Source organism: Marmota monax, unplaced genomic scaffold (assembly GCF_021218885.2).
Source record: "Marmota monax isolate L192 unplaced genomic scaffold, Marmota_monax_Labrador192_F-V1.1 WCK01_AAM20220418_F8-fsc00008, whole genome shotgun sequence".
In the NCBI taxonomy this organism is placed as follows: domain Eukaryota; kingdom Metazoa; phylum Chordata; class Mammalia; order Rodentia; family Sciuridae; genus Marmota; species Marmota monax.
The window spans coordinates 16,355,971-16,370,214 of record NW_026694432.1 but is presented as its reverse complement, the minus strand read 5'-3'; the positions used below and the strand labels follow the sequence as shown (position 1 = coordinate 16,370,214).

The 14,244-nt window shown below is 43.2% G+C and overlaps 1 protein-coding gene across 2 annotated transcripts in view; it reads left to right on the top strand.

Moving 5' to 3' along the window:
- Window positions 1-5,906: 5,906 nt before the first annotated feature.
- The window catches only part of Hdac1 (histone deacetylase 1), a 30,495-nt gene continuing 22,157 nt past the window's right edge, over window positions 5,907-14,244 (top strand). The window contains exons 1-2 of one of the 2 annotated variants that reach the window (XM_046418802.2): window positions 5,907-6,061; window positions 11,418-11,530. In XM_046418802.2, coding sequence (XP_046274758.1) covers window positions 6,013-6,061; window positions 11,418-11,530 — 162 coding nt within the window. In that variant the 5' untranslated portion in view covers window positions 5,907-6,012. Of the gene's footprint in view, window positions 6,062-8,884; window positions 8,962-11,417; window positions 11,531-14,244 lie in introns of those variants that run through there. The other variant, XM_046418803.1, reaches the window with a different exon arrangement.

Below are 14,244 nucleotides of genomic sequence, written 5' to 3'. Positions count from 1 at the left end.
TTTTTTATTAGTTGTAGTTGGACACAAAACCTTTATTTTGTTGATTTATACGTGGTGCTGAGGATTGAACACAGGGTCCCGCACGTGCTAGGCAAGCACTCTACCACTGAGACACAACCCCAGCCCAGGGCTCCACACATTCTAGCAAGTACTTTGCCACTGAGCTACATCCCCAGCCCTTTTGTAAACTTCATTTTGAGATAGTGTCTCACTGAGTTGCCCAGGCTGGACTTTGACTTGTGATTCTCCTGTCTCAGCCTCCAGTGTTACTGGGATTACAGGTGACTGACACCGTTTCCAGCAAAGGGTGTTTTAAAATATTGATTTTTTAATTCACTCATTTAACAAATATTTATTGGACCTCTACTGTGTGCCAGGCACTGTTTGAGGCTCATAGGCTATGCAGTAGGCAATACACACACAAACCTCTATTTCATGACATTTACATTCTAGCAAGGGAAAACATGCAATAAACATCACAAAGAAGTAAAATTATATAGAATGTTGTAGATGATGAGTGCTAAGGCAAAATGAGGGCAGGGTAAGGGGAGTTAGGAATGCTATATTTTGGGGAGGTTTGCAATGTTAAAGGTTGTCAGGAAAGGCCTCACTGAGAAGGCAACTTTTTTTATTGTTGTTTTTTGGGTGCTAGGGATCAAACCCACGCCCTTGCACATGCTAGGCAAATGCTCTACTACTGTCACCCTAGTGGAAGAAAGTGACTTAAGCAAAGCTTTGAAGGTGAAGAAAGAACCACATAAAATGAAGGTGAGGTAAGAGCTTAGCTGGCTCTGGGAGGTAATGCTAGCCTGAGAGGGAGTAGATCCGATGGGGCTGGGGACCTGTGTCCCTTGCAGAAATTATTTTGAGGAGACTTAACAGGGATTTTTGTGAATCCCTGACATGATCGTTTTATTTTTATTTTTTCTACATGGGGGACTGAAGCCAAGGGTGCTCTACCACTGAGCAACATCCACAGCCCTTTTTATTCTTTATTTTGAGACAGGGTCCTGGGTTTTTTTTGTTTGTTTTTTTTTTTTTTTGGTACCAGAGATTGAACTCAGGAACACTTTACCACTGAGCCACATCCCAGCCCTACTTCCAGCCCTACTTTGTATTTTATTCAGAGACAGAGTCTCACTGAGTTACTTAGTGCCTGGCTTTTGCTGAGACTGGCTTTGAACACTTACCCTCTGGAGTAGCTGCACCATTATGCTTGGTTCTTGATTTACATTTTTTTTAATATTTATTTTTCAGTTTTCAGTGGACACAACATCTTTATTTTATTTTATGTGGTGCTGAGGATCGAACCCAGCGCCCCATGCATGCCAGGTGAGTGCATTACCGCTTGAGCCACATCCCCAGCCAGATTTACATTTAAAAACAATTTTTTTTTTTAGTTGTAGATGGACACAATACCTTTGTTTATTGGACACAATACCTTTGTTTATTTTGTTTATTTTAAATACCTTTGTTAGTAATGAAAATTGAACCCAAGGGTACTTTATGACTGAGCTACATCCCCAGCCCTTTTTATTTTTATTTTATTCATTTATTTTGTGGTACTGGGGATTGAACCCAGCGCCTTGTGCATGTAAGGCAAGCACTCTACCAACTGAGCTACATCAACTTATTGAGACAGGGTCTCAATAAGTTGCTGATGGCCTTGCTAATTTGCTGAGGCTGGCTTTGAACTTGTGATCCTCCTGCCTCAGCCTCCCAGTTCCTGGGATTACAGGTAGTTGCTACCACCACATGCCCAGCTTGACTTACATTTTAAAAGAAAGTCTCTTGGGAATAGGGCTGTAGCTTAGTGGTAGTAGGCTTATCTGGCATGCAGGAAGCCCTGGGCTCAATCCCCTGCACCAACCAACCAACAAATGAAAAGATCCCCTAAAAAAATAAATAAATAAAAATAAAAGGATGGTGCTTACTGCTATCTTAAAGAAAGACTGGGGGTGCTGGGGATGTGGCTCAAGCGGTAGCGCGCTCGCCTGGCATGCATGCGGCCCGCCCAGGTTGGATCCTCAGTACCACATACAAACAAAGATGTTGTGTCCGCCAAAAAACCTAAAAAAATAAATAAATATTAAAAAGTTCTCTCTCTCTTAAAAAAAAAAAAGAAAGAAAGAAAGACTGGGTTAACCAATTTATACAACTAGGGAGATATTTGTATAAAAGTGTAGATTCTGCCTTCTCTTGAAAAATGGAAGACTTGGCTACACTGGACTTACTGGTCCTCATGGGGTGGAGTAGTGGCCATCCCCATTCAGGTGAGTCATGGACTCTCCCTTTGACAAAGCCTCATTCAAATAGTGAAACAGAGTGTTAGTAACTTGTTAGAGTCTGTAAACAAGTCAAAATAACACCTGGCATTTTGCCAGGGGAATGTTAGAGTTGGAAAACAAGTCTGGATGGTGCCTGGCAAAATGCCAGAGGGAGTGGTTTGAGAAATAACAAAAGTGAGCCATTAAGTGTGGAGATTCCTGATTGGTTGACTGCTGTATCTAGTTTATGTTAATTAGATAAGCTGTGTGGAATGTATAAATACCGCTCCTGTCCTACAATAAATGGCTCCCTCTCCTGCTGTATCAACGTACACAAGTTGTTCGTCACCCCCCCCCCCCCCCCCCCCCCCCGCTTATTTTGCTGCAGCTGGACTGCGGCAGTAACTATTTCTCATCAATCTTGCACTGTTATTCTTACAATAAGGGAGAAAATGAACTGGTTTTTTGGCAGCTGCAAACATGGGCTGGGATTGTGGCTCAGTGGCAGAGTGTTTGCCCCGCACATGTGAGGCGCTGGGTTCAATCATCAGCACCACATAAAAATAAATAAACAAAATAAAGATATTGTATCCATCTATAACTAAAAAAATTATATATATATATATATATATATTTTAAAAGATATCTGAACATGGCAGTGTGTTTGATGAAAGATGGGAAGATAGAAGAAAAAGTAATATTTCTCTCTCTTCTTTTTACTATGTGTATGTGTGTGTGTGTGTGTGTGTGTGAGACAAAGGATTGAACCTCTCTGCTTGACCACTGAGCTACATGCCCAGCTTTTAAATTTTTTTATTTTGAGACAGAGTCTTGCTAAGTTGCCCATGCTGACCTCAAATTTGTGATCCTCTTGTCTTGGTCTCCTAAATCACTGGGATTACAGGAATGCACCACCATATTTGGCTGCATGAAAGTGAAAAATCCAATTTTTAAAATATGCAAAGAACGTGAGTCATAATAACATAAACTCCTTCACTTATATCACCTGCTTGACCGCTGTAGGCATCTGAGGTTATGATATGCCTTCTGTGTTTTATAAAGTGCTGCCACACCCATGAGCTCAAAGGATTCCTCTTTTGGATACTGAATACAGCCATAGAGTCCTTGAACTTTGTTTTCTTCTCCTCCCAGTTTTGCAGAGAGGGAAATGAAGGCCTAGAAAGGTTAAGTAAAGCCATTCGAGGCCAGCTGGGAAGCGGTGACAGAATGGGAAACAGGGTTTATTTCAGGCCAATTGCTATGTCTATGAAAAAAAACCAATGGGTTGGGGCTGGGGATGTGGCTCAAGCGGTAGCGCGCTCGCCTGGCATGCGTACGGCCCGGGTTCGATCCTCAGCACCACATACAAACAAAGATGTTGTGTCCGCTAAAAAATAAATATTAAAAGATTCTCTCTCTAAAAAAAAAAAAAAAAAAACCAATGGGTCTTAGATTTTCTGTTACCTTATAACTAAAGGCCCACATGCAGTTCCCAGCACAAGTCCCCTCAAGCACTATTTAAAGAGGCAAAAGTCAGGTGTGGAGGTATACTTCTATAATGCCCACTACTCTGGAGGCTGAAGCAGGAGGATTGCAAGTTCAAGGCCATCCTGGGCAATTTAGTGAGACACTCTCAAAAAAAAAAATAAATAAATCTGGAGATGGAGGTCACTGGTAGAGGACCCTAAGTTTCAATCCCCAGGACTGCAAAAAAAAAAAAAAAAAAAGTAAAAATAAAAATACATAAAGAGGGGCTGGGGCTGTAGCTCAGTGGCAGAGTGCTTGCCTAGCATATGTGAGGCACTGGGTTTGATCCTTGGCATGGTATAGAAATAAACAAAATAATAAAAATGTGCTGTGCATCTGCAACTACAAAAACAAATTAAAAATAAATAAATAAAGAGGCATAAATATCTATCTTATTAGAGCAGAACCATAAATAAGTAACTTAGTACAATGTTTAGCACATATTAAGGCTATGGTAGCTGTTAATTTAATAGCTATGCACAGTGCTTTTTGGTCTTTCAGTTTTCAGTAGTGAGCTGTTAATGACTAGATCAATCTAGGATCTAGTGGGGTGATTTTACACCCCATCTTGTTTTCCCCCTCCCCAGATATTTGGCAATGTCTGGAGACAATTTGGATTGTCAAAGTATGTGTGGGGTGCCATTGGCATCAGATGGTTGGAGGTCAGCATGCTAAGTATCTACAATGCATAGGACAACCCTTGAAATAAAGAATTATCTAGGTAAAAGCCAAGCCGTGACCTGACTCTGTCCCCACTTTCGACGACCCTCGATTTCTGAAGTCCCCCAATAGCTTCTGTTGTCCCCTTCTGATCTCAGACCCCCGTTATCTCCAGAATTCCTCTTATTCCTGGCAATCCCAGTGCCTTGACAGTCCCTGCAGACCCTACTCCCTAATGTTTTATTGTCTCAGTTCTGTAATTTACCCAGGAACTTGCATCCCATCGCTGTTCTTTGATATCTCCTCTAAGAGTCCCATCTCATCAGTCTTACAGGTGATCCATTAAAAAATACTAATTATTATTATGCAGCTCCAAAAGTCAATAGCATCAAAGCCGAAAAACCTGCTTTCCTAATAAAGATGATCAACCCCCCCCCCCCCTTTTTTGTGTGTGTGTGTCAAGAGATTGAATCCAAGGCCCTGTAACTACTGAACCATATCCCTAGCCATTTTTTATTTTGAGATAGGATCTCATTAAGTTGCTGAAGTTGATATCTAACTTGCAATCCTCCTGCCTCAATCTCCCTAGTTGCTGTATTTATAGGCGTGCACCACCAGCTCAGCTTCAAATTTATTTTTTTAAGACTCCTCAGTCATCTGCAGTGATTGAATCAGGGTGGGCAAGCTTTGGAATTAGAAAGGCTGGGTTCTGCCACTTTGTTACAGTGCTTCTTGTGCATAGTAGGCAATTAAAAAAAAAAATCTGTACAATTACCATGGATGGGTGGCGCAAGACTGTAATCCCAGCTACTTGGGTGGGTATACTTTTAACCCCAGCTACTTGGGAGGCTGAGGCAGGAGGATTGCAAATTCAAGGAGAATTGCATGCCCAGAGCAATTTAGGGAAACTCTCAGCTCCAAACAAAATTAAAAGACCGCAGGGGTGGGGTGTGGGGAGGGCAGTTCAGTGATAAAGGGCTTGCCTAGCAAGGGCGGGGCTTTGCGAAGCTCTTGCACAGTTCTTGGCCCACAGAAGTCCCTTGAGAAATATTAGTTTACTTTCTTTTTCTTGTCATTTTTTTTCCTCATTCTAATCCAGGATCAGCCTATTCATTAGCTGAGTGACCTTGTACAAGTCACTTTTCTTCTGTGGGCCTTGATTTATTCTTTGTAAAATTAGAAAGTTGGCCTCTGCTCTCCAAGCGCGCTCCCAACGAAGAAATGGGACTGTGCACTTTACCGAGCTGCTTTCCTCCCCCGGGACTGATGGTACGGTCCCCGGGCAGCTCCCTCACCCCTCCGTCGCAGACCTTGGTACAGGCCCAGGGGGCCCCAGGCGGCCTCTCTGGGCTGCCCTTGCCCCCTGCAGAGTTCCGGGCCCGACCTTGCGCTAGCTGATTGGCTGGAGCCGTGCCCGGGCTGCGCGGCTATAGGTGAGCCCAGGAGGGGACGGGCGGGGCGGGCTGGAGAACCGCCCCTCCTCCTGGTCGGACGCCGTGCGGAGCCGCGGGCGGGAGGGCTGACGGACCGACTGACGGGAGGGACAGGAGGCAGCAAGATGGCGCAGACTCAGGGCACCAGGAGGAAAGTCTGTTACTACTACGACGGTGAGCATCGTCCTGGCGGCGGGGGCGGGGCCGGGCCGGCGGGACCGGGGATTGCAGGCTGAAGAGCCCCGAGAGGGGAGGCTGAGGGTTGGGGCAGGGCTGAGGGAGGAGGCTGAGAAGAAAGGAGGTCGAGGCTGAGGGAGGAGGCTGAGAGAGGAGGTCGAGGCTGAGAGAGGAGGCCAAGGCCGAGGGGGGCGGGCGGGGGAAGCAGGAGGTAACTTGGTGGAAGATTCCGAAGGAGTTTGATGTGGAGAGTTTGGGCGGGACTCCCGGAGGGGGAGGCTCAGTCCGAGGGGGGAGACGGAGTCTGATGGAGACGGTTGCAAGGATATATTTTCCTACCGAGAATACAAAGATCTTTCGCTGTCCCGATCCTTGCTCATGGTTTTTTGGTGAAAGTCCTGCAGCTCGGGTCACCCGCTTCCCCTCCCCCAGCCTCTGAGCCGGGCCTGCAGTCCTGCTGGGAAGTGGGGCCCCAGGGGTTGGAAGGAGAAGGATGCACCCTGTTAAAACAGACTTTTCATTGAACAAAAATCTATGGAGCAGCTCATTCTGTTCTAGTTAAGTGTTTGGGCGCCGGGGCCGGGGCGCGATGGTGGGGGGGGGTTCATCAAGTCACTTCCCATCTTCAGCTCAGTCTAAAGGGGGAGCTAGACAGTGTCAGAAGGGTCACCCCATTATGGTGCTGGGTGAGGGAGGTCTCAAGAGTGTTGGGGAGCAGAGAAAAGAGGCACCCCACGCAGCTTGAGGGGTCAGGGAAGGAGGTGGCATCTCACTTAGGACCTGAAGAATAGAAGTTATTAGCCAGGTATAGGGAAGGCAAGGTTAGAGGCAAGCAGAAGACAGTACCTTTGAAAAACAGAAGGCATTTAGACAGTATGGCTGATGCATAGATTTGGGGGTATAGCGTAGAAGGTGGGGAGCAGGGCAGGACAGAGGGAGGAATTGTAAGTGAGGAAGCTTGGGAAATAAATAGGGACCAGATTGTGAAGGGCTGGGCATGCAATCCTGAGAAAGTTGGACTTTATTCTGAGGACACTTGTGAATCATTAAAGTCCTAAGGGTTATATGTTAGAAATATCTCTGGGTCAGAAATTATTGGATGTTCGGGTAAAAAAGGAAGGCTTGTTCACAAGTTTCTTGCATAATAGATAATAGATTTTTGCCAAGAACCATGTCAGTTAATAACTTTGGATTTTATTTTTATTTTTTAGAACTGACTATGTAATGCCTGTAATCCCAACAGTTTGGGAGGTTGAGGCAGGAGGATTGCAAATTGAGACCAGCCTGGGAATCATAGTGAGACCCTGTCTCAAAATAAAAAAAGGGCGTGGGATGTAGCTCAGTGTAGAGCACTTGCATACCATGTGCAAGGAACTGGTTCTAGTCTAGTGCTGCAAAACAACAACAAAATGATTGAGGTATTTAGGGGACATCCAACTAGAGGCTATCCAGTAAGCAGTTGACCATTTACATCTGCTATGTAAAAGACAGAAATGAGAAGATAGAAGCTTTTGGTAGATGTTAGTATAGAGAGTAATCTTAGTTATTTAGAAGGGGATGTAGTTACTCAGGAAATTGTATAGGATGAAAAGGATCCAGGGTGAAATTCTAATGGACTGGACTGAGAACCAGTCTAGTGGTCCTCATGGTCTGTATTCCCATCAGTACTTCTGACTGTGTATCCACATTGCCCATTTGAGTGGGGCATGGTGGTGCATGCCTATAATCCCAGTGACTTGGGAGACTGAGGTAGGAGGATCATAAGTTTGAGAGCAGCCTCAGCAACTTAGATCCTGTATTAAAAGAGGCTGGGGATATAGCTCAGCGGTAGAGCGCTTGGGTTCAATCCCCATACCACCAAAAAAAAAAAAAAAAGGAAAGAGAAATAAATCGCCTGTTTGCTTGGTCACATTTCTTGTAGTCAGTAAGCTCTCTTGGGAAAGGATTGTGCCTTGTCTACTTCCCTAGCCCCCAAAACAGTGTGTAGATCACAGTAGAATCAATAAATACTTGTTGATTAAATGAAGGAAGGATACAGAGATATGGATTTTGGTAGATTCAGGAATGGATAGGTGAAAAAGAGACATTAGATTGAGAACCCCCCCCCCCCCCGCCCTGCCTTTTGCTGTACTGGATATTGAATCAGGGCCTTATATAGGCAAGTCTTTTTGTTTTTATTTATTTATTTATTTTTCTTTTGTTGCACATGGACACAATGCCTTTATTTTGTTCATTTATTTTTATGTGGTGCTGAGGTTTGAACCCAGTGCCTCACACATGCTAGGCAAGCGCTCTACCACTGAGCCACAACCCCAGACCTTGTTTTTATTTTTAAGGTAAGTGTTCTGAGGCTGAAAACTTTCTTCTTTTCATACTGGGGATAGAATCCAGGAGCATTCTATAACTGAGTTACCTCCCTACCCCTTTTTATTTCATTTTATTTTAAGACTGGTTCAAGGGCTGGGGTTGTGGCTCAGCAGTAGAGCGCTTGCCTAGCACGTGGGAGGCCCTGGGTTCGATCCTCAGCACCACCTAAGAATAAATAAATAAAATAAAGGTATTGTGTCCAACTACAACTAAAAAATAAATATTAAAAAAAAAAAAAAAAGACTGGTTGAAAGTAAAATTGCCCAGGCTGGCCTCAAACTTGTAAACCTCCTGCTTCAGTCTTCTGGGTCACTGGGGTTTCAGGTGCGTGCCACCACTTGCTGGCCAAGGCTGAAAACTTTTAAAGGGAAGCTTGTGTGAGGCAAGGAGAGAGGGTTGTTGACAAAGGGGAGATGTAGTAACTGAGAGTTGGATATATTTAAATTCTTATAGAAAACAGCCAGAAGAGAGGGAGAAGTTGAAGACACAGGAAAGGGTCTGGTAGTGATGGAGATTCCTGAGGAGACCAGGTGAGAAGGAAACCAGAGCCCAGGTAGGGACACTAGCCTTCAAGAAGTTCCTTTGTGATGAGAGGGTAAGTGGCAAGGAAAAGTTCAAATGTAAGTAAGTTTGAAGGAGAGAAGATGAAGAGAAAGTTGAGGAGTTCTCAAGCTGGAGGAAGAGAATATCCTTTCTTTGAGAGAGTGGGGGAGGGTGATTGCTACAGTAGGAGTCTTAAAGAGAGATTAACTGTTTTGAAAGAAAGAACCAGGGAAATAAATTTGGAAGGATTGCTGAGCAGTAGAGGGTCCATTTGAAGCTGGAACCTATGATTCTGTAGCTATATCGTTTTGCATAGTTTTATGGTCTTGACATTCTCAGTTTAAAAGAAGAAAAGAAGAAAGGACTCAGTCTTCAGAAAGGGGACTGAACTTGAGAAACTTAAGAGTTTTGCAGTGTGGTCTCTTGGTTGGGACTCAGATTTCTTTGACTCTGCCACTCAGAAGTTTTGCAATATTGGACAAGTCACTTTACCTTTCAGGTTACTTTCCTGTAAAATGAAAATGATAGTTTTCATTATAAGAACTGTGATAGCAAAGCTCTTTAAAACATTTATCTATCTATCTATCTATCTGTCTGTCTATCTATCTATCTATCTATCTATCTATCTATCTATCTATTTGAGGTGCCTGAATTGAACTCAGGGGCACATGACCATTGAGCCACATCCCTAGCCCTATTATATTCAGAGACAGGGTCTCACTGAGTTGCTTAGCACCCCGCTTTTGCTGAGGCTGTTTTTGAACTTGCAATCCTCCTGCCTCAGCCTCCTGAGCTGCTGGGATTACAGGTGTGCTCCACCATGCCCAGCTTTTTAAAGTAGTGAGCTGGAGGTATAGTTCAGTGGTAGAGTACTTACTTGCCTAGCATGCAAGAGGCCCTGGCTTCCATCCCTACACCAGCCCCCCCCCAAAAAAAAATTGTTTAAAGTAGTATGTAAATAAAAATAATTATTTCTTTAAAAGTCTCAGGAACTTGATTAAAAACTGTTAAAAAAAGACGGTGCCTCTGGGCACCACCTTCAGGTACTCTTTAGATATGGTATCTTAGTTCTCCAGGTCTGAGCCTTGGCTGGATCTAGGCTTGATAGGTGAAAGAGTTGCTAGGAACCAAGGCCCCTGGGTACTGAAAGCTCTGCCTTATCCCAAAGGCCATCTAATTAGAGATCTTTGAATGTAAAGTTCACTCAATTTTGGAGTATTGTATTGTTCAAGGAACTTTCTACCTATAGGACCCTTTAGATTATATGCACACTGAATTAGATACCTGGGAAACCCAGTGTAGCTTTTTGCATACTGAATTTGGAGTCAGAGAGTTGACTTCCAGATCCCTCATTACCTGTGTGTTTTTGGACAGGCACTTAAATTCTTTCTTTCTTTCTTTCTTTTTTTTCTTTAAAATTTTTAGTTGTAGTTGGACATAATACCTTTAATTAATTAATTTATTTTTATGTGTTGCTGAAGATCGAACCCAAGGCTTTGCACATGCTAAGCCGGCACTCTACCACTGAGCCACAACCTCAGCCCTAGGCACTTAATTTCTTTGAGTCTCAATTCAGTGCATTTAATTTTTTTGTGGTTCTGGGGATTGAATCCTGGGGTGTTCCACCACTGAGCCATACTCTTAGTCCTTTTCGTTTTGAGACAGGGTCTCACTAAGTTGTCTAGGCTGGCCTTTCATGATCCTCCTGCCTCCCAAGTAGCTGGGATCATAGGCATGTGCCATCATCCCTGGCTTTACTTTTTATCCTGTAGGAGATGGGGAGCCATTAAGGATTTTGAGTATGAGAGTGGAGTTATTAGAACTTTGGATTAGGAAGATAACTCTGGTGACAGTGTAGTAGATGGTCTGGACTGAAAATAGAGTTAGATAGTTTGGACGGAACATAGAGGGACCAATTAGAAGGCAATAAGGGTTTTATCTATTAAGCAGGAAGGATACGCCACAACCAACTTATAAGAATCTAGTGAGAAAGTAAAATGAATGTGCTTTGACACTATAAAGTGTCACAATATAAGAGGTGAATTGTGGCTTATAATAATTCTAAGTAAGTGATGGTTAATTTTCTGTTATAGGAGGGAATTCCTTAGAGTCGTGAAGTGAGTTGCCACACTGGCTGCTGTTCCCCAGTAGCTTTATTTTTTATTTTTTTATTTTTTTTTCCCCAGTAGCTTTAGAATGAACTCTAGTGCTAATGGGTTCCAGAAGAAGAAAGCGGGCTAGATTCATCTTTAAGTGCTGACCTTACCAGGGTCCCCTGCTTTTTTTTTGTTTCTTTTGGAATTCCCCTTCCTCAAGGTGGCAGAGAATCTTGGAAACTCGAAATGAACCAGAAAGAGAGTTTGAGAGTTTGCTGTAAAAATTCCTAGCTTTTCCTCCTGGGAGTGTGTGTGTGTGTTTTACTGAAGTTGTCACTCTTCTTCAGGGGATGTTGGAAATTACTATTATGGACAAGGCCACCCAATGAAGCCTCACCGAATCCGCATGACTCACAATTTGCTGCTCAACTATGGTCTCTACCGAAAAATGGAAATTTATGTGAGTTCCTGGGAGCACTATCCCTGTCTAACCTCCTTGGCTCTGATTCCCATATGTCATTGATTATCTCATTTTCTCAACTACTCATTCATTTGTTAATAAACGTGTTGAGTAACTATTATGTAGCAGGTATTGTACATGATAGAAATTCTGGGTTTTGAGATATTTTCTCCAGTTCTGAGATCTACAGGTAAACAAATAAACTATGTGTATGTACCATAGTTAAAGAACATAGAAGATGCAGAAATAATGAGGAATGAAGGAAGAAGGGAGCCATGGAATGTTTCCTAGAGGTGATGTCTAAACAGGGTTTTATTTTATTTTTTGTCTATCTTTTTGGCACTGGGGATTGAACCCAGGGATGCTTTACCACTGAGCTTCATCCCTAGTCCTTTTTTTTGCTGAGGCTGACCTTGAACTTGTGATCCTCTTGTCTCAGCATCCCAAGTTGCTCAGATTATAGCTGTGGGCCACTTCGCCCGGCCTAAGCAGGGTTTTAACTATTTATTTATAAAGTTTAGCTTAGAAGGGACCGACATTTCTGGCCAAGGGAAAAACAAAGGCAAAGAGGCAAAAGTAAGGAAAATATAACGTTTGGGGAAAATATAAGTAGGTCAGTAAGCAGGTACCCAGTGTGAGTTTGTGGTGTGAGTGATGGGAGATAGAGCTGGAGAGGTCAGCAAGGGTTGGATGGGCTGTACTAAGAAACTGGTGGGTCAGGGCCAAAAAAATGTGATGCTTTGTTGTTGTTTTATTTTGTTTTTTGTTGTACTGGGGATTGAACTCAGGAACATTCTACTACTGAGCTTTACTGAGTCCTTTATATTTTATTTTAAGACAGGGTCTCACTAAGTTGTGCAGACTGGCATCCAACTTGCAGTCCTACCTCAGCGTCCCAAGTTGCTGGAGTTACAAGCATGGGTTACTATGCCTGGCTCAAAAGAAAAGATTAAGACTATGTAGAACTAGATGCCAGATCTCTAGTTGCTACAGAGTCTTACCAACTTCGAGACGACTTCTTCAGCTAATTTTTGCTTGATTTTCCAGTTTTTAAAGAGAATCTAGAAATCTTGCTCATAAAATCTGCCAGATTTAAAATGGTGAATGAAGGTTTTTGTATTTTAACACGTGTGTGACAAAACATCAGTACATTTGTGGATCAAATTAAACAGTTCCCAGTTTAACCTCTTCTAGAGGCAAATAGGAACAAGTAAAGTGTTTTAAATGAAAAAGAAATAGGAACATGCATGCCTTTTAGAAGCAGTGAGGCCATTTAGGAAACTGTTGCAAGAGTTCAAATGATAAAATAAAGAGGGTCTGGGGGCCCGTGTTGCCTTATGGAATAAGAATGTGTTGTAAAAATCTGTGCCAATAGCTCGAGTAACCTAGCAACAGCATCATCCTTCTTAGCATTCCAGAGACTGGAAGGAGATGAGTCTTCTGTCCCAGAGGGCCTTGTCATAGCTCTGGAGCCAACAGAGGCACCTAGAGAAGCAAGGAGGAAAATAGAGGAGTCAGTAGGCCTTGGGACCAGTGATCTTTCTTAAGCTTGAAGGGCAGCTGGGAGTGAAAAGCATAGAAGTTTTCAGGGATATCCTGTCCTTTTTTGCTAAAGAAAACCCTTCCCAGAAGTTTCCCAGTAGACTTCCCCTTAAATTTTTTGGGTTATTTGCCAACTTCAGACCATCACTAGTGTAAATGTATAGGATTACTAGAACTGGCTTAGACTGTTTATGATTTGATCTCTATGACTGGGTTTATCAACACCCAGCCAAATTGGGATTGGCTTTTGGGGAGGCAACCAAGAATGACTGCCATTGGAGTTGATACTTTACTGGAGATGACTTCATCTGTGTGGTGTTCTTATTGTTAACTCATAAAACAAAACCCCAGTATAATCTCTCCTCAAATCTCTAGACCTTGTTCTACTTAATATGACCTTTTTCCTCCTCTGGTGTTGCTTCATTGAGTGTGAATCTTCGATTTTCTCTATCCCTTCTGTCCTTTCTCTGCAATGTGACCTTTGCATCCCTTTCTCAAAGCACAGGTATCCATTTTAGTACCTGTCCTAAGATTGATGGCTTTTGGGCATCATTCCTGAAAGAAGCTCCTTAGATTTCCCATAGAAGTTGCTATAGTAGTTAGCACTGTGATGTGTACACCTGTAACCCCAGCAATTTAGAGGCTGAGGCAGGACGATCACAAGTTCAAGACCAGCCTCAGTAATTTAGTGAGCCCCTCAGCAACTTAACAAGACCCTGTCTCAAAATAAAAAATAATAAAGGACTGGGGATGTAACTCAGTGGTGAAGTGCTCCTGGGTTCAATCCCCAGTCTGCCACCCCCGCCCCACCCCCCAAAAAAGAAAGAAATGGATGAAGTACTTCTGTTCTGTACCTGAAGGAGTCATGAGTCTTTTTCATATAATTTTTTCTTTCTGGTGCCTTCCTTTATCCTGTCTCCACACATGTAATTAATTTCTCCTGGGATCTCCATCCTTATCAGTTACCTTCCTGTTTACATAATCAAGTTTTTTTTTCTTGTGTTGGAATGCTAATTTTGAGTATTTTCAGGTTTCTTATTTGTTGCCCTCTGTGTGTCCCCCCCCCCCTCCCCCAGGGCTGAGGACCAAACCTAGGACCTTGCATGTGCTAGGCAAGTGCTCTGCCACTGAGCTAAATCCTCAACCCCTGCCCTCTGTTCTGTGTGTGTGTG